The following is a 21141-nucleotide window of genomic DNA, read 5'->3' as shown; positions in this document are numbered from 1 at the left end:
AGCGAAGGGAAGGAGGAATCGTGTGTTAGTTCGTCCGCCCTGTGGAATTTATGGCTCCCCCTAAGCACAGACATGATAAGGACTCAGAAAACATCTTGGATCTTTTCAAGCCGGCAGCCCCCGAGGCTTTGATGTAGATTACGTTGCAGAATAACCCAATACTTTTATCGTGGGGTTGATACCCGGCTTGTTTAAGCACATGCCTTTTGGAGAGGGTTGGATGCTGAGCGCTTGCTCCCCAGCGGGATCCTCGTTGCTGGGAAGGGAGCGGAGCCGGTGGACTGGGGGGAAGGCATGGCACGGCTCGGCATGGCTCAGCAAGGCATGGCATGACACGGCTCGGCACAGCTGGGCACGGCACAGCAAGGCATGGCACAGCACAGCGTACCAAGCTGCAGCACCAGCCGGGACCCCCCGCTGCCCCCTCGGACAGGTGCCGTCGGGGCTCAGCTTGGATGGCCCTGGCTCCCCTCCGGGAAATGGGAGCCTAAAGGAAGTGTGGGGAGAAAATGGGGGAAAAAAGTCAAATTAAACACCGGAGGATTTGGTCAGCCACAGGGTGTTTGTGGTTGTCCCCAGGCTCCCCACGGGGATGTCACCCCGGGGCCTGATCCAGTCACAGTGGCCAGGACTCAGCCCACAGAGTGTACTCAACGGGCAGGAGACTGAGGCCAAGCAGCTATTGCTGGCAGCCCCATAACCCCGGGGGGCACCCCCACACCCTCCCAGCCCCTCACGGGGCCTGCAGTCTCCCCCCATGCCCCTTGGGCTGTGTGGTGTCCCTCAGCCGCAGCCTTCGGCCTCGCACCGTGCAGGATGTGGCCACAGATGTTGGTGCTGAGTCCCTCCCCAAGGACACCATCACACTGCAGCTGCAAGCCTCTGGGCTGTCCCCCCCTTCATCTTGGGGTAATAGGAAGCCTGAGGTCCTTGCTGTCCTCCTAACTCGTGGGGGTGTTCAAGGAAAGGTTGGACGTGGTGCTTAGGGACATGGTTTAGTGGGTGACGTTGGTGGTAGGGGGATGGTTGGACCAGATGATCTTGGGGGGCTTTTCCAACCCTAATGATCGCATGAGTCTATTTCCTATTTCTCCTGCCTTTGAAACATAACCCTGGCAGGGAGGTGATGCATGTGGCCGTGTCTCCCCACACGTCCTATCCATTTATTCTCCCTACCCAAGGCCCTGTATGGCCAGAAGCTCCGCAGTGGCTGCCCCATAGCTCCCTCGGCCCCGTGTTTCTCTTCGAGCCCAATCCAACAAACCTGTTCAGTCAGCAAAAGCACGGCGCAACTCCGGCCTGCGCGGACGGTTTGTTGTTTGCGGGGTCGAAGGTTTCGAAGGCGTTAACTGCACGCCTCCTTGCAGGCCCCTGGGCTTTTGTGGGTAATATTTCGTGCTGGGCACTGTGGGGAGTGTGGGGACGCAGGTGCCCAGCTCACTTATGGCCACGCCGCTTCCCAAATTTCCTCCTGGGGGCTACAGGTTTTCCTGCCTCCTCCCCGCCGCCTGTTCCTGAAAACAGCTCTGGAGCTGTAAAGAAGGGAGGAGGCCATTCATCTTCCAGGGACAAACCCGGGCCCTCCAAACCAAACAAAAACCCCTGTGCTATTGGCTCCGAGGAGGAGCTGCTGTCTGACTGCCCTCCACCTCCTCCTGGTTGCTCCCAGCTGTCACCTCCCAGTGCCAGCCCGGTGTCACCCCCTGCTCCTGGACTGGAAAAGCCCCAGGGGCGAGGGGCAGGGCCCTGCTCCCAGCCTTGCCTCACACTGCCCTCCTCCGGCCGCTCACCTCGGGGCTGAGCACGCTGGGCCCGGTTTGCCCTCAGTGGGGTGGTTTGGGAGGGTGACAGGGTGACAGCCACAGGTGGCAGCCCAGGTGGCATTTAGAACCGAAGTTTGGCTTTGTGTGGGGTTAGCACCACGACCTCCACGCATCGGGACCACCCCGAGCTGCTTCCCGTGGTGCAGAGACCCCAAAGGAGTCCCCTGTCTCCCTGTCCTTGCTTGCCTCCTGCAGGTCCTCAATTCTCCAAGGGGAGCTGGGTGGAAGCCAGACATGGGCATCTCCTTTTTCTTGGGATCTCAGGACAGGGCTGTCACAGCACTGGTGATACCACCGGGTTGTGATTAGATGCGACTTCCAGGCTTTCTTCAGAAGTTTAGTCTGGAGAACAGGAGGCTCAGGAGAGACCTTATTGCTCTATACAGCTACCTGAAAGGAAGCTGTGGGGAGCTGGGGGTTGGCCTCTTCTCACAGGTAGCTAGTGATAGGACTAGAGGGAATGGCCTCAAGTTGTGCCAGGGGAGGTTCAGGTTGGAAATGAGGAGACATTTCTTCTCAGAAAGAGCAGTCGGGCATTGGGACGGGTTGCCCAGGGAGGTGGTGGAGTCACCGTCCCTGGGGGTGTTCAAGGAAAGGTTGGACGTGGTGCTTAGGGACATGGTTTAGTGGGTGACATTGGTGGTAGGGGGATGGTTGGACCAGATGATCTTGGAGGGCTTTTCCAACCTTAATGATTCTATGAAACAGATAAAGGACAGGGCATGGTGCACGCACCACAGCTCCTCAACATCCCTCCTCATCCGAGACCTGATCTGTAGCCATGACCCCTGGGCTCCCCCAGTCCTGCCAGGAGTGTTGCTCCTCTACCTAAATATCAGTCGTCCACCTCAGCCCCTTAAGTCTGAATCCCTGATCTGAGCAGCCCCCTTTTTGTCTTGTCTACAGGAAGCATCTCCAGAAGCATGAATTGGAACGGGTCTTCAAAGGGCCCCCAGACCAGTGTCAGGGTGCTCATCCAGGGAGCTGAGCTCCTCTGTCACCTCTCTCCTAGAGCTCTGTGAACTCCTCCACCACTCCTGGGTGGATCTTTTTGTGCCAGCTTTTTTAAGGCTGTTTCATTTTGCATGGCTTAATTAATTAGCCACTGGGGGATGGGGAAGGAGGCAGCGATACACTAACACAGCAGCGCTTCCAGCTGGGAGGAGGAAACCCTGTGCCACCGAGCACCTGGTCTGGTTTGGTGGCTGTGAGAAGGGGGCTGAGGTCTGGCGTGCGTGGGGATGCCCTAACCCAGTCGTCTCCAGTCTGCTTTGATTTCTGCACTCCCGAAATGTTTCCCAGCAGAAGTGCACCTTCATCAAAGATGGCAGATCTGCAAAATGGCTCTGCGGCTAAGCCGACCTTGGATTCCTTCATCACTTGTCACAGATCCCTCCGTGAACCAGTTTTCTTAACTCAAGCCCCTGCCATCCTGCACAACTCCCACTCTCCTCTTCTGGTGCAGCACGATTTTACTCCCAGCCTCTCTCAGAAAGCCCATCCCAAGTATCCCAAACCTGGTGGTTTCACCCGTGTTGGAGGACCATGTCCGGATCTAAATACAGAAGAAGGCTCTCATTATTATTATTATTATTATTATTATTATTATGTGAGTGCTTTCTGTGATGGAGGGCCTTTTTTTTTGGGGGGGGGGGGGGGGGGGGGGGGGGCAGAACACAGCTGGAGGAAGCTGCCCGGTCGGCACCCATCCCATCCCATCCCGTCCCACATCCCCACGGATGCCCTCGGGTCCGCCTCCATGAGCCGGGTCCCCGCGCAGCGCGGTGCCGTAGCTCCCCCTAGTGCCTCTTCTCCTTGGCTCGGTGGTTGCTGAAGCCTTGTCAGCAGCCTCTGCCTGCCTTAAGGCATCTGGCTTGGGTTAATGCATCGCAGTCGGAGGCTTGCACACACCTCATGAATGCACTAACACCTTGCTGAGTTGTGTTGGAAGCATTCTGGAAAGGAGATGTGCTCCAAAAAGATATTATTTGCCACTGGATTCCTCCTGCAGCTTTGTGCCACCCCTGCCTGCTCTGCGGAGAAGCAGACACAACCCTCCGTGTGTCCACCCCTTACAGGAGGGTCTTCCTCCTCATCGTGCTTCCTCACAGGGTGCACTGTTGTCTGAGCTGCTTTTTCACGTGTGCATCACGAGCAGTTTGTGTCAGCTCCGTGCTTCTCCATTTACCTTTATACTCAGGTGCCTCAGCTCAGTAGTGAGGACGATGAGACCTCTGTCCACTCCTTCTTGAATCCTGTGGTAAAACATTGGACACAACTCCCTGGCTTCTTTTAAAGGACACGGGCTTCCCATCTGCTCCTCGTCTTGGCTAATGAGCCAAGTTCACATCTGCTCAGCTTCCAGGGCCAGCTGAGCGTGGATGCAACCAGCTCGGCCCTTGCTCCTCTAGCTCTGACAGCTCCTGCCTGCACGAGGTGCTCGACGCTCACCATGTAGGCTGTGTGTGAGCAGTGCCAAACGGTGACGTCTCTTTGCTGAATGCTTTGAAATTGTGTTACATGAGCACGTTAAAGTCCATCTATATTTTCCAGAGCATACAAAGTTAAAGTTTTATTTCTGTCTTCATACTTCCAAACTATTCTCTGGCAGTCTGATTAAAATAATCCATGATTCTTTGCTAATTCTACAATGTTAGTCAAAATATACGATTTGTAATTGTTGTAATAAAACATTATTTTCAGACGATGTTAGTAAAGAGCAGCTCGATTTATGAGATAGCACATTTCATCCAAACACATTGATTTACAACTCTTGCCACTGGAAGTCCTAATTGCAGATAACATTTTGTAAAATGTAACAGAGAAGAAAACTATTTACCCATATATTCTTATCTTGATTCACTGAGATGTAGACAAATGTATCCTGTTAGTCATTATGAAAGGCATGTTTACAAATCCCAAAACCTCACCATGAAAATAACCTGTCTTTTCATCTATATTAAAAAACCATCAAGTCTCTGGTTATTGTCCTGGGAGTCTGAGAGAAAGGGAAAGAGATGCACGCTCGTTTTATTGCAGTGGGGTTTATACAGATAGAAGGACTTCTGGGAATTGGCAGTGATGATATTATACTCCTAAATTGCTACAGAGGATAATTTCTTCAGAATTAATCATTTTTATTTGATATTAAAATACACAAAGCTCGGAGAGTGGGATTATCCATAACTCAGTGGAAGTGAGACTTCCAGTTGGAGCCAGTCACCTGGATTTTCTAGAGCAGGGAGCAGGGAGGTCATCTCCTGCCCTCTCCTGCCTGTTTTGGATGCTTATTTTAGGTAGAAGGAATCACCCTCTCTAAGTGCTTCCTTCTCATCAGCAAGCACAGAGCTGGATGGCTGGAGCCCACATGAATGCCTAAAGCTTAATGAAGTGAACTCACCTGAACTGCATATCTATTGGGAACTTTACAGCGATTGAGATATTCAGGATGAGGCAGTTGTACATGTTCAGATATACAGTTCCTTGTAAACTAAAGCTGATGTTTTAAAATTCAGGCATCTAAAGTTGGCTACTTTGGTGGTCTTTTTTCCAACACTTACTGGCCTCTGGAGATCAAGATGCGTGTAGCACTTCTGGAAATCACACGATTTCTCTTTAGATCATTGTCTGTGTTTGTAAACGTTAACTAAAAAACCCATGGATTTTCTTGTGTTTGCTTGCAATATGGCAAGAACAGTCTGAATTCTGATGCATTGATTAGGCACTGTTTGCATATAGCCAGGAAAAGAGATATCCAGTTGTAGAAAACCAGCAAAAAGACAACTGCTCCTGTCTTGTGACAGATGTGTTTTCTGAATTCAAAGAAATGAATTGCTGTCTTCTCCTCAAAGTAACATAAATATGGAGTGGCCCATAAGAAATGTGAATAGAGCAGCAGTTGGTAACATCTTATTTTTCTAGTGGTGATGTAAAGCATTTATGCTACATGGAGTATAGGAAAATACTGAGATCCGGAACCCAGATTATTTTTTAACTTGAGAGTCTTCATGCTGGAGCAGAGCTGAGGACTGAAAAGATTCCTCATCCTTGCTTACATGTGGCTTAGTTTTGGCATTGGATTTGTGCGTAGAAACATTTCTTTTCATGTTCTGGTAAACCTAGCGATTGAGAAGAGGAAACAAATGATATCTTCTGTTATGATTTATTGTACTTGGAGAACTGCTTTTCTGCTGATGAAGCAGGTACTGGGCGAGACATCCCTGTACACCATGGGAGAGCCACGCTCAGGTCTGCTACTTCCCACCAACTCCAAAGGGAGTCCAGACAACTGTCTAAGGGAGATGGATCTTATCTGCTCAAAAAGAGTTGGGCTGAGGAAGGGCACTGGGCTGCAGAGGATTTTTTTTCCTGCTATAGTGCTTTGGAATTGCTCATTGCAGCCCTTGGTGTTACCTTTGGCAGTAAGGGTGGGCATGCATGCAGCCACCAAACATGTCATGCGTGTCTGTTATGAGTAAGAAATGGAAAAGGGACCTCTCCATCTGGCACTTTCTGCCAGGCTAGCAGCATGCAGAGAGGTTCAGGGCTGCAATGGCAAGTCTCATCCACAGCCCCCACACCCCAAAAGGCTGGTAAGAACTCTGGACATGGGGAAATAGTGTGTCAAGCTCAGAGTGGATACCCAGGTGGGAATCAGTAGTTTTGCTGCACTGGCTTCTGCACAGGGGAAATGCATTTCTGTAACACAGGCTGAGTAAGTAACATCCCTGGGGAATAGCTCCCTAGCACAGTGGCACGTGAGAATAGAAATCATAAGACTGTTTCTCAGCCCATTATGGTCTGTGGGGCTCAAAAACAAACAAACAAAAAACACATTTTTTCTTTTGTGCTTACTTACTGCTCCGTCTGCCTCAGCCAGCTGACAGGAAAGAGAAGAAACAAGCCTGGAAAAAGAAGGTCTTCTTCTGGAGTCCAGTGCCCAACAGGACTGCATCACGCAGTAGCTGTAGAGCAAGGAGGTGACACATATGAGCTTTTGGAGTCTCTAGTAAGGGACTACATGGAAATGCAGAAGTTGCACGGGAATCACAGGGCACCAAATGATTTTATGAAAAGATGCTGGATTTGAGCATGGTTGCATCAGAGAATAACATACAAAGAGATGGGGAAAAGGGAAAAAATTAAAAACACAGCTTTACTGGAGTCTTTAACAAAATCCTTCTCACAGGACTGGTGCCCTGGCTGGCATGTGCTGGCACGCTAAGCTTATTTTCCAGCTTCCACACAGAAAATGGTAGGAGGACAATTCCTATCTGACTCTGGGGATGAATCTGCTCTTGCGGACTCTACATGACTGAAGGCAGTTTCCCCAGTGAGTCTTTTTATGGATTTTTGTGTCTTTCTGAATTTCAAAGACCACTTTAAAGATTTTACAGCTTCAACAGGGACTAGTACACTGTGTATCTCCTAAAGTCTCTTGCAAATAGCTTTCCTGGTATTTATGAGTCCCACAGCAACCTTTCATGGCTGAATCTGTCAGATTCACCTGTACCTTTAATGCCATTATTGTCTCTACATGGAGAGGATGAAAGAGGTACATTGCAAGGTCTCAGAGCTCCCTGCCACCTTCTCCTCCTCTTGTCCCCTGGGGCCTACCTGCAGGCAGCCAGAGTCTTTCCAGGCACAGGGGCACTGGCTGAAAAACATGAGCTGTGAGCACAGGAACAAGAGCTCCCACCAGCTTTTCCCTAGCAGGGTTTTTCTCTAAGAGGTTCCTTGACTTTCTAGAACAGAGTCAAATATGCTAACGCTCTATTAAAATAATAATAATAAAAACTATTACCAAAGATTTAACCAATATCCAAATGAATACAGTATAACTTTGCTTTTGCAAAAAGAAAAAAAGAAAGAGAGAAAAGAAACCCACTCTGATCTGATAAGAGGAAGTTAACTGGGTAAGGAAGGCACAGCTCAACACAGATAATAAATTTGTCCTTTCAAACACACATAACCTCTAGTGTTGATCACTTCTGCTTTAGGACAAAACTTGCATGATCAAGAAACCTTTTACAGGGTCAGAGAAAGATCTCACCTTTTGCAACTTTTCTGAACAGGGTGCAGTGTGCAATGAATTAAAGGTCATACAGATGGTGACCTAGTAAGTATAAATCCCCATGCTGTACACCACTCATAAAAAACACTTACATGTCTTTTGTAGCATAATACGGTCGGTCCATTTTAAATCCACTTTGGATTAATTTGTAGAAGTTGGCATCAACCTGAATGCCAGGGTAGGGATTTACACCTGGGAAAATATCAGAGAATACATGTTGACTCAGAAGCCACCAGAGAGAAGCAGTGTTCTTCCACCACATTACAGAACATACCCAAAGAGAATATTTCCCACAGTAATATTCCATAAGACCAGACGTCACTCTTGATTGTGTACGTCCTCTCGAATAAGCTTTCAGGAGCCATCCATTTAACTGGTAAGCGAGCCTGTACAGATGGGGAAAGGAGGCCAGGTCATGCCGTGACACAGGTTTTCTGGATGACTCGCTGCAGCTCTCACTTCTCAACTAGAATTAATTCATGTCTGCTAAGTGAAAAGCTTGACCTCTCCCAGTAATCTCTTTATATCTCCTTTATAGAGAGGAATAGGCACTTCCAAGGAGCCACTTCATCTCACATGTTTTAGATGACTGTTGAAGGTACTGAGCTCTGCCCTGGAAAAGCCTTTTTCTTTTCCCTGACCACCACAGTGAGTAGCTCAGATGGAGATGTCCACACTGTACTTCTTCATTTACCCACACGACCTGGTGTACCTCACACATATGTTGTTGTCCCTGTGCTATTATTATCCATAACAATGACCAGTTCCCTCCACTTCCCACCAACAGGTTTCAGTAAGCTTGTGAATAGACATGGGTATCATTTCATTTATAGTACTATCACTAGCCTGATTTGGCTAATTATAAGCTGAGAATCTGCATTTGCCAAGGGCAGAAAAAGTGAGACTTCTGCACTGTCTATACAGTTATCTATAATGCTAGCAGGGAATTTGAAAAATGAAAGCTTTCCTTTCTTGGTTCCCCATCATTCTTCAATGATACAAAAAAATAGAGAGCATTCAGGAACTTACGTTGCCCCGGACAATGTAGTTGGAGTCATTCACGACATCTCTGGCAAGGCCAAAGTCACATATTTTCACTACTTTTCCACGGGTCACTAGTATATTCCGGGCAGCGAGGTCTCTGTGAATGCACTTAGAGGGACAGGATGGGTTAACACTCTGCAGCACTTGGTAGCAGAGGGAAAGAATTCACACAGGGCTCTGTGAATTGCTGCCTCCTTCCTCTCCAACCGTTTGGAGGATGAGCAAGCTGGGCAGTCCCTGGTTGCTCATGGTCATGGCCAGGGCCAGGGTCAGAGCAGGCAGAAGTGTGCAGTGCAGCCACTGCTTCTTACTCGGACATGCCTGAAAGTGCAGTCCAGATGTTGCCATAAAGCTGTGGAAGGAGGTATAATTCGAGCCTGCCACTGTGTGGCTCTGTTCCTCAGTCTGCCTTTTCATAGACTGACCTATTTTGGCTGTCTTTTCTATCTAAACAGTTTGCTAGCCTTCACCATACCGATTTGGACTCCAGAAACTCCATTCCTTTGGCAACTTGGTAAGAAAAGCAAAGAAGGTCTTCAAAAGTGAGCACGTTAAAATCCTCTTCTTCATCCATCTGCCTGCTTATATGCTTAATTTCATCTGTAAAAAACAACCAAGAGTATGAATTTTCCATGGGATTCCTCTCTCTCTCATTAATTCTATTGGCTATTGTCAGGATTTTTCTCTCTCCTACTGAGAACATCATGAAGGGCATTCACCTTTGCATCCTTTGCTCAGACACAAGGGAAAAGGTATTTCATACTCAAATGCCACGTATAGTATGAACAGAAGCATAAGTCTGAGGTCTTAAATATTGTTGAATTATTCTCCAGCAAAATTTCTGCCAGGAGGAAAGAGAGACATACAACAGCAAGGGGCCTCCTGTGTCACTGAATTTGGCTGGCTGGATCAATAAATACAATAATAACAGTTAGAATTGCTAGAGATAACACCAGTTAATCTTTTACCTTCCTCAGAAAACAGCACAATCCCATTTGGTCCAGGTGTCATATTTATGTTTTGGCTTGTTTGTGTGATTTCAAATTCGTCCTCTCTGCACAGACTCATGTTCACACCATACTTCAGGTGGGTTCTCATCCTGGAGGGGTGACACATTTTCAAAGGTTACACACAGAGGAGAACATAATCTGCCAAATGTAAACAGTTTTACATAGAAAAAATATGATCGGTTATTGATATTAAAAATCTGGGCATAGGCATGGGTCTTCCCAAAACTGGAAACTGAAACAAGAGATTTCTCATCTTTTGCAGTACAGTGAAAAGAACATCATAACAAGAAGCAAATCTCAGTTCCTCCCCAGGCCTTGTTTGTTAAAGTAGAGAATGAAAATTCTCAAGAATTCATTAATTATACCTGCTTACAGCACAACTGAGAATGCATCTATAAAGACACAAGAGTTTTACAAAGTATTAAATTGTTTCTGAATGTCTTACCTGGAATTTTGGTCCAAATGGAAGTTGTGGTAAAAGCTGAAGTTGTGTTGTTTAAATATATCTGTCAGTGTCCAGTAAAATTTTTCTCTTTTGCTCCTTAAGTAGTTCAGAAGGTCACCATAGCAACAATACTCAAATATCAAGTAGATTGGTCCTGAAATAGTTGGAAATGTAAATGCCTTCTGTTATCCACAGCAGTCTTCCCATTAAAACCTTAAGGATGCCTCATCTTCACCCAGGATTAATCTATATTAAACATCCTAAGCATTTCCCCTTCCCAGGCAGATCAACTGTATCTGCAGATAGACTGGTGGAAAGCCTCTTTGGAAAATGTATGTAGCTGAATTTCCCTGTGGTGCATCTCCCAACGTGAATGGCAAATCCCTGCAAAGGCATGAGGACCCTTTCCTATAACAAAGGCACTGACTGGGTTGGGGAGCACAAGCTATAAAAGTGCAACATACTGTCTAAATGGCTCAAGCAAAGGTGACTCTCTACTCCTTGTCTTGATAGCAAGAATTGACTTATGGCCTTTCATTTATCTGCAAAGGAAGGAAAAACACCTTCAATCCCTGACCCAGGCAGGCCTGGGGGAAAGCCAGTGCAAGGCTGCAGGAGCAGAGCAAACATCTCATGGATTGCTTGGAGTGGTCACACCACAATCCTGTAGTCTTACAGTGGCATCACCGTTTCTGGCTCAGAAAGACCAACTATGAATTTGTGGAGATTTCTACCAGGAATTTCTGTCAAGCAAGGGAGGCCACTCTGGGGGAAAACAAACAAACAAACAAACAAACCCTCTACAGTATCACTCAGGGGAAGACTGCAAAAGTCTGGGGAGCCAGGTAAAGGCTTCTGAACACAGGACTTGGATGAGGCTGAAAATGTTCCTGCCCTGTCCTGCCAGATGAAGCAGGTCTTTCCTGCTGCTCTCCTGCCTGCACTGCCACATCTTGCAGAGCTTTCCTGAAGGCAGTGTCTGCCACTGCCTGGAAACTTGCTGTACAGCTTCAAGTCAACTAAAGCCACCAGCAGTGATCTATTTGTCTGCCTTTTCCATATGCCTCAAATGTCTTTGCATGACTGTGTTGCCATTGATGAAACTGGGGAAAAAAGGGTTAACTGTTCTCTCTGATCCTTCCAACTTAATACATATCTGTGGCAGAAAATCTGTCAGTTTTTTTCAGGGGCAGGTCTTACAATTCACGATATGGGCAAATGCTGGGTAAAATCCTGCCCTTTCCCCTGAGGTGATCTCTGTGGTGTTCCTTAGCCACTCTTCACCCGCTCCTGTTCACCACTGAACTGGCCAGAGTGGGACTTCTTGGGATAGCAATTTCCTCAGTGATATCACTAGCCACACAATAATTAATTATTGATAATATCTTGCCACTTAGTCCATCTTTGCTTAGTTCTTTTCATCTTCAGTTTTTTGTTTTACATTCAGTCCCTCACAGCGGACATGTTTTTCCTTTTCTCTCTGAATAAACAGGCCCATATCAGTGCCATCACTGCTGTTACGAGAAAACCTCTTTTATAGAAGGGCTATTGTATCACTTCATGAAAGTACGGTTAGAAAGGACCCATTTCTGTACACATGCAAGCCCTTAACTTTGCTTTCAGTTCATCTTTATCTTATCTGGGGCTGTGCAGAGCAGCAAAATTGGTTGGGGAAGGGAAAGAAAAGTCAGGACTCAGGGGTGAACAGAGGAAGAGCAGCCTGAGGAATAGGCAGCTAATTATGGCTTGATGATTTAACACTGCTGCCAATGATCAATTTGTAATACTTCTGTTCAGCAGTCCTCATTAGTCTGATGGTTTTAATTGGTGCCTTTCCACAATTGCAAGTTACCTGACACAGTACAAGCTCCTAGTAGGTTCACGATATTTTCATGGCTTCCAATGTGAGTCATCATTTTCAGCTCAGACATTAGAGCATCTTTTTCTGACGTGTCAGACTTTTCTGAAAAAAAGTAATTACACACATCTGGAAACCTCCATCGAAAAAAAAATCAAAATGGTTGTGATGCTTTGTCACATTCAAATCTTCATTTCAAATGACTGACAGTACGTTTGGGAGCATTCTGAAAAAACGTTGTATGATATAGCTAAGCAGGCCATCCTGTGCTTCAGTAGTAGCCTTTGGCTTGCTTTTCAGCAAGCATTCATCCCTTGTGGTGTCAGTGAATTGGAGACACGAACCAAAACGATCCAGATGGACTTCCAAAAAGACAACTGCCAAGCAGCAGACCAAGGAAGCATAAAGCTGATGCACGTTAGCAAACAGGGGATGATGAGCTGGGAGGAAGGGGCTGTGCGGGCACACAGGTGAGCGGGGTGCAGCTGCTGATGTGGAGCTCCAGCCCTCCTGCTCTGCTTGCTGCCGGCGAGGCTCATGCCTGGACACTGCTTTTATGGGAGGTGGAGACAGCTGGTAGAGAAGCCAGAGCAAAGCAGCAAGGAGGATTAGAGGTTTAAGAAGCCTGACCCATAAGGAAGGATAGAAGGACATTGTTTTGTGCCACCCATCAAGAGCAGGAAGATGTGCTGTAAGCTTCACAAACAAGCTAGCCCAGACACTGGAGGCAAGGAGTGTGCAACAACTCGGCTGTGCTACAAGAAAAAGGGACCTCACACCCAAGTTCCCAGAGTCAGCAATGTAACCGGCAGGCTAAATTACGCTATGAATTTGGATTCATCATCTTTGGAGCAGAGCAGCTCCATCCTTCCCCACACAACACAGATCTTCTCTGGCACTTAGGACAAAATGCAACATCCTGCAGGAAGAAGGCACTTCAGCAATAACTTTCAAAACCAAAACATGATTTGGAAAGCGTTATGAAAGTATTTTGGAACTAAGCATTTGTGAGGTCTAACTACTAAAAGTCTGTATTTAAAGGGATTTCTGGCACTGCTTCTGCTTTGGGGTCACTAGAATATATCACTGCTTGCAAAAAGCTCCCAGAGTTTGTCGTACCTTTTAGCATTTTGACTGCAACCTGGACTGAGTCTCCTGCCTTGCTAATTCCATAAGCTGTTGCATTCACCACTTTCCCAAAAGCCCCGGAACCAAGGACCTGTCCTACAAGACACAATATGCCAATATTATTTGTAGCCAGTACAGCACAGGCTGCTGCTCCAACGTTGTGGTTTGCCTTGTGGACTGCTCACCAAATTCCAAATTTTCCCTGGGAAATTCCCATTTGAGATCGTACTCGAATTCACGGAAGTCAATGTAGGTATACTCGTTATCCAATGATCCAATCATCTGTATCATTTGCAACTGGCTTTCATATCTAAATTGCTTTGGAGGAAGAAAAGAAGTGGAAAAGGCTTAGAGAAGAAGAAAAAGGCTGGTATGAACAAAAGAAGAAGGGGCAGGTACTTATGTTTGCCTTTACCTTTTTGTATTTATGACAGATGAGTAGAGACAAAAAAAAGATCAATAGGAGGATAAATCCAGCAAAGACATAGAATGCAGTGTTGTCCGGGTGCGAAGAAACTGCTCCTGCAACTTTAAAAGAGACATGTTACTACCCACTGAATTAGAGCTTGGGCTTATAGATGAAGGTACAGGGGGAGTTGGTGGTAGCTTTGTTGATTTTGCAGTTTGGAGCCGTTTCACATCTGAGCTTTCTCTGCATGGGGTGTGTGATGGGAGGTTCAGTGCTGGATAATTCTGACAGCTGTTTTCATTAAAAAAAAAAAGTTACACGAATTAATAAATCTCAGGGCACTGAGGTGTTGGTGTCTTCCATTGATTAGGCTTGGTGAGCATAAACGGGAGTAATCAATTTCTCTTCTGATCTTCCCTCTTCTCTCCCTGCATCTTCCCCCAGGCAATGTAGTTAGATACCAAAGCATCAGAATCAGTGGACAGACTGCACAAAACCTGCTTCAAGAATTGTTCTGCTGTGCAGCAAGGAACTTCTTACATAGCCAAGGCCAATCAATAAAGTGCTTTTGGGTGAGGAAGTGCTACATGAGGTCTGTCCTCATATTCTAAGAGCAAAAGCATTATGTTTACTTTCTACTGCAATTTCAACATAAATGCTCAAAGTCTATTAGCAGTCACAGCTTTTGTCAGCTGTAGTCAAGAGCAGCAAACAGCTTGTTTGTCCGTGATGAAGGAAAGCTTCATACTGCAAGTATCTGGGTACTTCAAAACACTTCCCAGGTGCCACAGCATGCTTCCTGGGATAGAAATATTTTGCCCTACGGGATGTATATGGAGTATCAAATATAAAGTGCATTGGTAAATACCCACGGCAAATATCTTGCTTGACAAGGAAAGACTTCCTCATGGCCCCTACAAGAAGAGAGACCACACAGCGGTTCCCAGGCCAGGGGTCTGTCCCTTGTGTGGGTCTGACAGCAAACAGAGCTCCTGTGAGCACTGCTGGGAGCTCTGCAGTGACCTCTGGGAAAGGATCAAGAGCCAACACCTGCCACCAGCTACCAGAGCGGCTTCAGTTCTTCCCAAAACTGATGTTTCCAGGTTCCAAGTGGGGATTACGAAGAGGAAATAGAAAATCAGACCCCTGTATTGCCATAGCTCCATCCTGCACTATTTTTGTGACATTTCTGCTCATGTTAGTGAAGGAGGCCCCTGCTTTGGAACTAGAGAAGAGACGTGTCCCCTGTCCACTCAACACTCCCCACACTGCATTCACACAGTGCTTGTGTTTTACCTGCAGTGCCATTGCATGGCCAGCCATTTAGCTAAATAAATAAAAAAAATACCATTAATTCTACAATGCCAGCTTTAATTAAGCTGAGAAAACCTGTGCTAAAACACTGATTTATGGTACCTGACAGGTTAATGAAGCTCTTTTCACAGGCTGAGCCTACTGGATTGTTTGCGCAGCACTCAACAGAGAAGGTTGTTGCTGTCTCCTTCACATCTAAAATACTGCTTGAAATCCATGACCCGAGGGATCTCCTCTCTGGCAAGAAGTTCTGGATCCCCTCAGTGATTTCTTCTGTGCAGCTGGAAAACAAAGGAGACCAATTCTGATCTTTGGCTCACATTGGCATTTCCCAGGGGAGAAGGTGAGATGTTTCAAAACAGGCCTTACATCTGTGTGGAAGGGAGGAAGGGAAGGATAGATGGGTTGCTTTTTTATTTGTCACCATTAGAGAGAGGCTTCAGAGTAGTTGCCAGTATCATTTATGTGTGATGGACATAGCAGAGTAGGCAGGGGATGAAATAGGCTCTCTACCTCCCACCCTGAGCTCACTCCCACTTTCTGCCAGTGTCCAGCCCCCTACTGCAACCATTCCTGCTGCTTTTACCTTTACCTCATCATTTAAGTCACTGAGCAGCTTCAAATGAGCTGTTACTAAAACAATAAATACAGCATGAACCCAGAGTAAAAGTTATGACTCCCTCCATTGAAGGGATGTGATTTGAGCCATAAAGTTTCTCTAACTCAAGGCCTAAGATGGAAAGCATCCACCCTATATGAGTGGCTTATTTCAGACCTCACGTGTAGAAATACAGAATGTTGTACACTAGGGAAAGGAAGCCCACACAGACAGAATTTTGACTTTTTGCTTTTCTATCATTCATCAACTTACTGCTTGACTTACTGTCCACATAAATAAATTAGTAGGTGAGTAAATAAATTAAAATTCATTCAGCTCTGCACATAGCATTAGCTTGTACATGTGGAAGTTTCCAGAAAAGAAATAATCACAGCATTTCCTTTTCCAGAAAGCTGTTTTAAGGAGAATTTGAAACTTGCTAGCTGGATGTTTTCTTCACTCTTCAATTTCTGCACAAACACACTGACGTTAGGAAGCCTCCTCAGAGGTACGGATAAGAAAATTGACTAGATATCTTTTTCATATCTATTTGAAATACTCAGAGCTTTATCCGTAATTTTCCAAATGATAATTTGACCTGGTGCTCTTCTACAGCTGTGGGATTATTAGTTTTTTGGCATTTCTAAAATAAAAGCTGCAGAGTTCATAAAGCAGTCTCAGCTTTTCATGAAATTTTGGGGCCTGACTCATTGCCCTGCATAAATAGAGGAAATGGAAACATTCTCCCTGACTTTACTGGAAACACTCTCACTGACTTTAGTGGCTTTGGGTCATTGTAACAGCTATATTAACCAAAGCTTAGTCAATTAATCAAACCTGTATTAAACAATGTGTTCTCTGAATGGCCCACAACTTTGACAGCCAGAGAAAAACTTAGATTGGACTTTTTACCTACCTAACTGTAGATATAAACCCAGGTGGGTTATTTGAGTGTAAAGAGCCTGAGATACACATCTTTACAGATTTAATTTGATGCCAACAAAAATATTGAAAACTCTTCCTAGTTTTGGTGATTCCTGCACCCTGGAGTGGGTCACAATATCCCATTTTCCAAATGGTCAAGAGTGCATTTTTCACTCAGTTTGTTGCAGGCCAGTTTTCATATTATCGAGGATAGCTCAGATACGGTCTTCACAACGACTCAAAAAGAGAAAACTATTTACTTGGATGAGTTCAGATCAGGACAGTTTCTCCAAATCCAGGATGAGGCTGGGTAGCTCTCAGCGATGCACGAGATCTGCTTGAACAATAACTGCATTGTTACTTCAGGCTTTCCTGCAACAAGGCGACACAAGACAATTTCTGTCAACGCTTTGGTGACCAAAACCTTTGTGTTTACATGGTAACACTACATCTGGCCAGACTACGATCTGCCTCTGTGGGTGCAAAACAACCCACCCGCGTGTCACTGTGGGAGCTGTCCGCAGGCCTCAGCCCTCCTCCTTCCTCCAGGCCCCGCGCCTCGGGGCTGTGGGCAAGTCGAGGGGAGCAGCCACTTCTCTGTATGGGCATGGCCAGACCAAAACAGTGAAAGGGCCGAAATTGGAAGTCTCGACTTCTGCTTTTCTGACTGACAGCAAGGATTCGGCCTGGTTGCTTGGCTCACTTGGCTGCTCTGCAGCTTCACGTATCTGGAGCAATGGGCAGATGCCATAGCCACGTGGCAGAGCAGAGACAACCGAGAGCACCAGCCAAGCCCATGGGCAGGTGTAGCCCACACAGATGTGTTGCACACCAGACAGCCCCCAGATGAACTGCACTAGCTCACAAATGTCATCAGGAAAAAAAAATGACACAGACCACAGAAAGCTACCACCTAACGGGTGTGTTTCCTGTCACTGTATCTCTACAGTAGTCACATGTATTCTGGCTCTGTGGAGTTAGAATACAGCCACTGTATTTAACAGGGATCTTAGGCCTTGTGGTTTTCTTTAGAAGTGTTAATTCCTTCAGTATATGACTAAGTTCTTTTACTCTGTTCCCTCTGTTGATGGTAAACTACGAGGAGGAGAAAAAAAACTAACAACTTCCTCCTCCAGTTTGATAAGTGGAGACTTCCTTGGTATTCCCCACCTCATTTCCATTTCTTTATTGCTAAAAATGGAAGGACACAGGGCAAAAATGTGATTCTTTTCACACCACACTGCATTACAGAAATCCAGGCATGGGGTCTGGAGAAGGATGTGTTTGTGGATCGTGTTACTTGTGTTGGTCAGGGACAGAGGGCAGGCCTTCCATCTGCTATGGAACCAAGGCTGGGATTGAGCCAGCCCCACACTGGATGTCCTCTCACCAGCCCTGTGTGGCAGCTGGACCTCAACATTTCTTGCTGGGAGTCACCTCTTACTATATTAATTGTAGGGACATTCCCAGTGGTCCAGTTGTACCCATTTAATTAGGACTCAGGCTATCTTGCTGCACTCTGCTGAGGTGTACAGGAGGTCAAAAATGCTCCCAGATAGCTCTTACAGAGTACATGAGATTTGATTATTAAAGGTCAAAGCATCTAAATCAAAGTGTCTAAATAAGAGATGTTAGGAAGGAGCCTAGCAGTTGGTGAAATCAGATATTCAAATGCATAGTCAGATATGCAAGTGTATTGATTTATTTGAAAAATCAAAGACAGTTTAATTCAGTATCTAGTCAGAGATCACTCTGGAATTTAAGTCTCCTGAACCCCAAATGGATGGAGAAAATGAATATTCAATTACATCTCCTCTGCTGTATGACACAATGAAAGGGAAAAACAGCAAATAAGCTCCATTTACATCAATAGCAAAATCTTAAGTGAGAGATCAAGATTATCCCTCCCAGACTTGGCCACATCTTTACAGGGATTGTTTTCTCACTTACTTCTCACGTACAAAGTGAATCTTTTTGTCATGACTGTATCATCATTTTCAGCATAAAATATATATATCCCAGACTGGTGCTGATGGTTGCAGAACTTTGATGAAATGCTGTGGAGCAAAGAAAAGGAAGGAAAAATACAAACGAAAGTTGGAAACAAAATATTTTAGATGTAGTTAAGACTCATATATACGTTTGAAACAATTCAATATCTTCTAATGATTAATCCAGACTAAATTATTTTATTAAACATTAATCCAGACAGAATGTAACTGTCTTAATAAGAGGATTTTTTTTTCCTGCAGTATTGATTTCATCCTGCAATTTTTCTGTAACTTTCAATAGCTCGTGGAGTGCATCTGGGCTGTGGGGTTGTGATTTTGTTACCAACCCATTGGAAGACAGGGTATATAATGCATTCTGATTCAGATGCTAAGACCAGCAAAGGATCAAACTGTCTACTCTCTGAAGGATTCCAATGTTTATTTCTGGCTGGTATGAACAAAAGTATTAGGAAATAACAATGAGATGGTAGGATCATGCAAGAGAAACCTCTCCAGATCAGAAGGTCTGATGGAACTCAGAAATGAGATCATCATCAGAAGCTCAATGTCAATGAGACAAAGCACCAACCATCAAGACAGTGCTGCAGAAGGAAGGGCAGCCTTCTACCACCCCCTATGGCCTTTGGCCCAAAGGATGGAAATAAAGCAAGACTCTAACCCTGCTTGTGATGAAGGACATGGGGACTGCAGAGGACTTGAAGACTGATGCAGGACTGACCTGTTGAGTCAGGAATAGACAGGAGGAAGGGAATATATCATCTTTACAAAGTTGGCATACAATTTCTCTCCTTTTGGCTAGGTCAGGATGGTTGTCAGATTTAGATGGGAGATTTGCAGTTCGTCAACACTAGAAGAGCACTTAAGAAAAACTCATCTTAGGTTTAGTTGTTGACATTTTACATGCACACATTTTGGCTGATTGCTAACAAAAACTGAGTAGCAGACATCCACTCAATTTTAGTATGAAATGCAAGCAGTTATATCAGGAAGTTTTAAACAGACAGAAAAAAAGACAGTCCATACCAGCAATTGCAAAAGTAAGAGAAAGCAATAATGAGCTTGGAAGAAATCTAGAGAATTAAAACCAGGGTGTTTCTCATTAAGCAAGATACTTATAAATGAACTAAGACACCAAGTATCACCATGCAATTAAAAATCAAGAAAAATCACATAGAAGCCACTGGGAATTTTGCCTTCTGACTAAGATAGCATCTCCATATCAAGTTACTCACTTTTGAGTGTCTTCATCTGAAATGACCTTAAAGATGTCCCTGAAATCAGGGATTAAAAAAAAAAAAAGATCCCTTTTATGTTGCCTCAAAATAGATGCCAAAGGAAAGGGAAACCACAAATCACTTGCTGCTTTTGAAAACCTAGGCCTGAAGGATTAAATCCTAATGAAATAATGAGAAAATCATTAAAAAAGAATGCCTTAGGTACCTGAAAATATAAGAGGATGTGAGATAAATAATATAAAATTACCAGAGATCATTCTGTATATGAAAATTCATTTGCTCTTGGGAGGGAAGTGAAATTCTGCACTGTGATAAAACACAGAGACAGCAAAAGCAAATATAAAATGGAAATTTTGAAGCCATCTCTGAAAACACAGAAGGGCACTGACAGGAATGATAAATCACTGAAACTTGAAATCAAAAGCTAAAGAGGATGGCAGAGTTAATTAATAAAAGTTAATATGATCTTTAGGAGGAACAGTTTGATAAGGAAATGGCAGAAATCAAAAAAGGGAAAAACAGGAAATGAAAAAGGATATGAAAGGAATAAAGTAGAAGTGTTGGGAGATGGGAGTACACAGAAGTGAACTAAAATATGCAAAGATAGACTCAGAATAAGGTTTGTGTTCACCTTTTTTGTGTTGTTTTGAGAAACGTGCTTTAAAATCATGTTTGGATCTGTGGTGCTACAGCTTGTAGGCAGAATCCCATCACCCCACTCCCCCTTGCTGCTTCTGGGGACACTAAACTAAATGAAACATTTGTCCCTTCCCATTCAAGTTCCGGGACAGTGGTGGGGCTCTCCCCTGTCCAGCAGGAGGGGATCGTCCCCTCTGGGCTGCAGAGGCTATCTGAGGTGACTCACGCATTCCAGGACACCAACAGCTGCACCTTACTGATTAATGGGGTTACCTAAGCTATGTCAAGAGCTCTCAAAATTGTTATTGTTGGCCCAGTCTGTAGCACCTTCTTCTTATCTGGATTGAATTCACACCAGCTGTCCGAGCAAAACTGACTCCTGCTCTTACCAGCAGTGAGAAGAAAACTGCAAAGCAAATAAACTTGGCATTATAGTGCAAGGATGAGCAACTGCTCATGGCAGTCCCAGGAGACCTCATTTCCAAAATCAGTCTTGACCACAAAGAACAGACCTGCCTAGCCCACATCAGGCATGCAGATTAGTCACCAGCACCCACCCAGCACTATCAAAGTTTGATGACAGCCCTCACTTTATCAGCAGGGACAGAGTTCCTGTGGCCATTGCCAGG

The 21141-nt window shown here is 45.3% G+C and overlaps 1 protein-coding gene across 3 annotated transcripts in view; it reads right to left on the bottom strand.

Moving 5' to 3' along the window:
- Positions 1–3533: 3533 nt before the first annotated feature.
- FLT3 (fms related receptor tyrosine kinase 3) overlaps positions 3534–21141 on the bottom strand; it is a 41097-nt gene continuing 23489 nt past the window's right edge. For 2 of the 3 annotated variants that reach the window (XM_040543911.1, XM_040543912.1), the window contains exons 10-24: positions 18577–18683; positions 16887–16998; positions 15207–15385; positions 13797–13909; positions 13567–13699; positions 13373–13477; positions 12248–12358; positions 10396–10549; positions 9909–10039; positions 9416–9540; positions 8926–9048; positions 8171–8282; positions 7989–8088; positions 6682–6787; positions 3534–5941 (exon numbers count right to left, since the gene is read on the bottom strand). In XM_040543911.1, the coding sequence (XP_040399845.1) occupies positions 5807–5941; positions 6682–6787; positions 7989–8088; positions 8171–8282; positions 8926–9048; positions 9416–9540; positions 9909–10039; positions 10396–10549; positions 12248–12358; positions 13373–13477; positions 13567–13699; positions 13797–13909; positions 15207–15385; positions 16887–16998; positions 18577–18683 (1846 nt within the window). In that variant the 3' untranslated portion in view covers positions 3534–5806. Of the gene's footprint in view, positions 5942–6677; positions 6788–7988; positions 8089–8170; positions 8283–8925; positions 9049–9415; positions 9541–9908; positions 10040–10395; positions 10550–12247; positions 12359–13372; positions 13478–13566; positions 13700–13796; positions 13910–15206; positions 15386–16886; positions 16999–18576; positions 18684–21141 lie in introns of all 3 variants that reach the window. The other variant, XM_040543913.1, reaches the window with a different exon arrangement.

The sequence above is a fragment of the Cygnus olor genome, chromosome 1, assembly GCF_009769625.2.
Source record: "Cygnus olor isolate bCygOlo1 chromosome 1, bCygOlo1.pri.v2, whole genome shotgun sequence".
Taxonomy (NCBI): domain Eukaryota; kingdom Metazoa; phylum Chordata; class Aves; order Anseriformes; family Anatidae; genus Cygnus; species Cygnus olor.
Note: the sequence above shows the minus strand (reverse complement) of the source record. Positions and strands in the feature narration are given on the sequence as shown.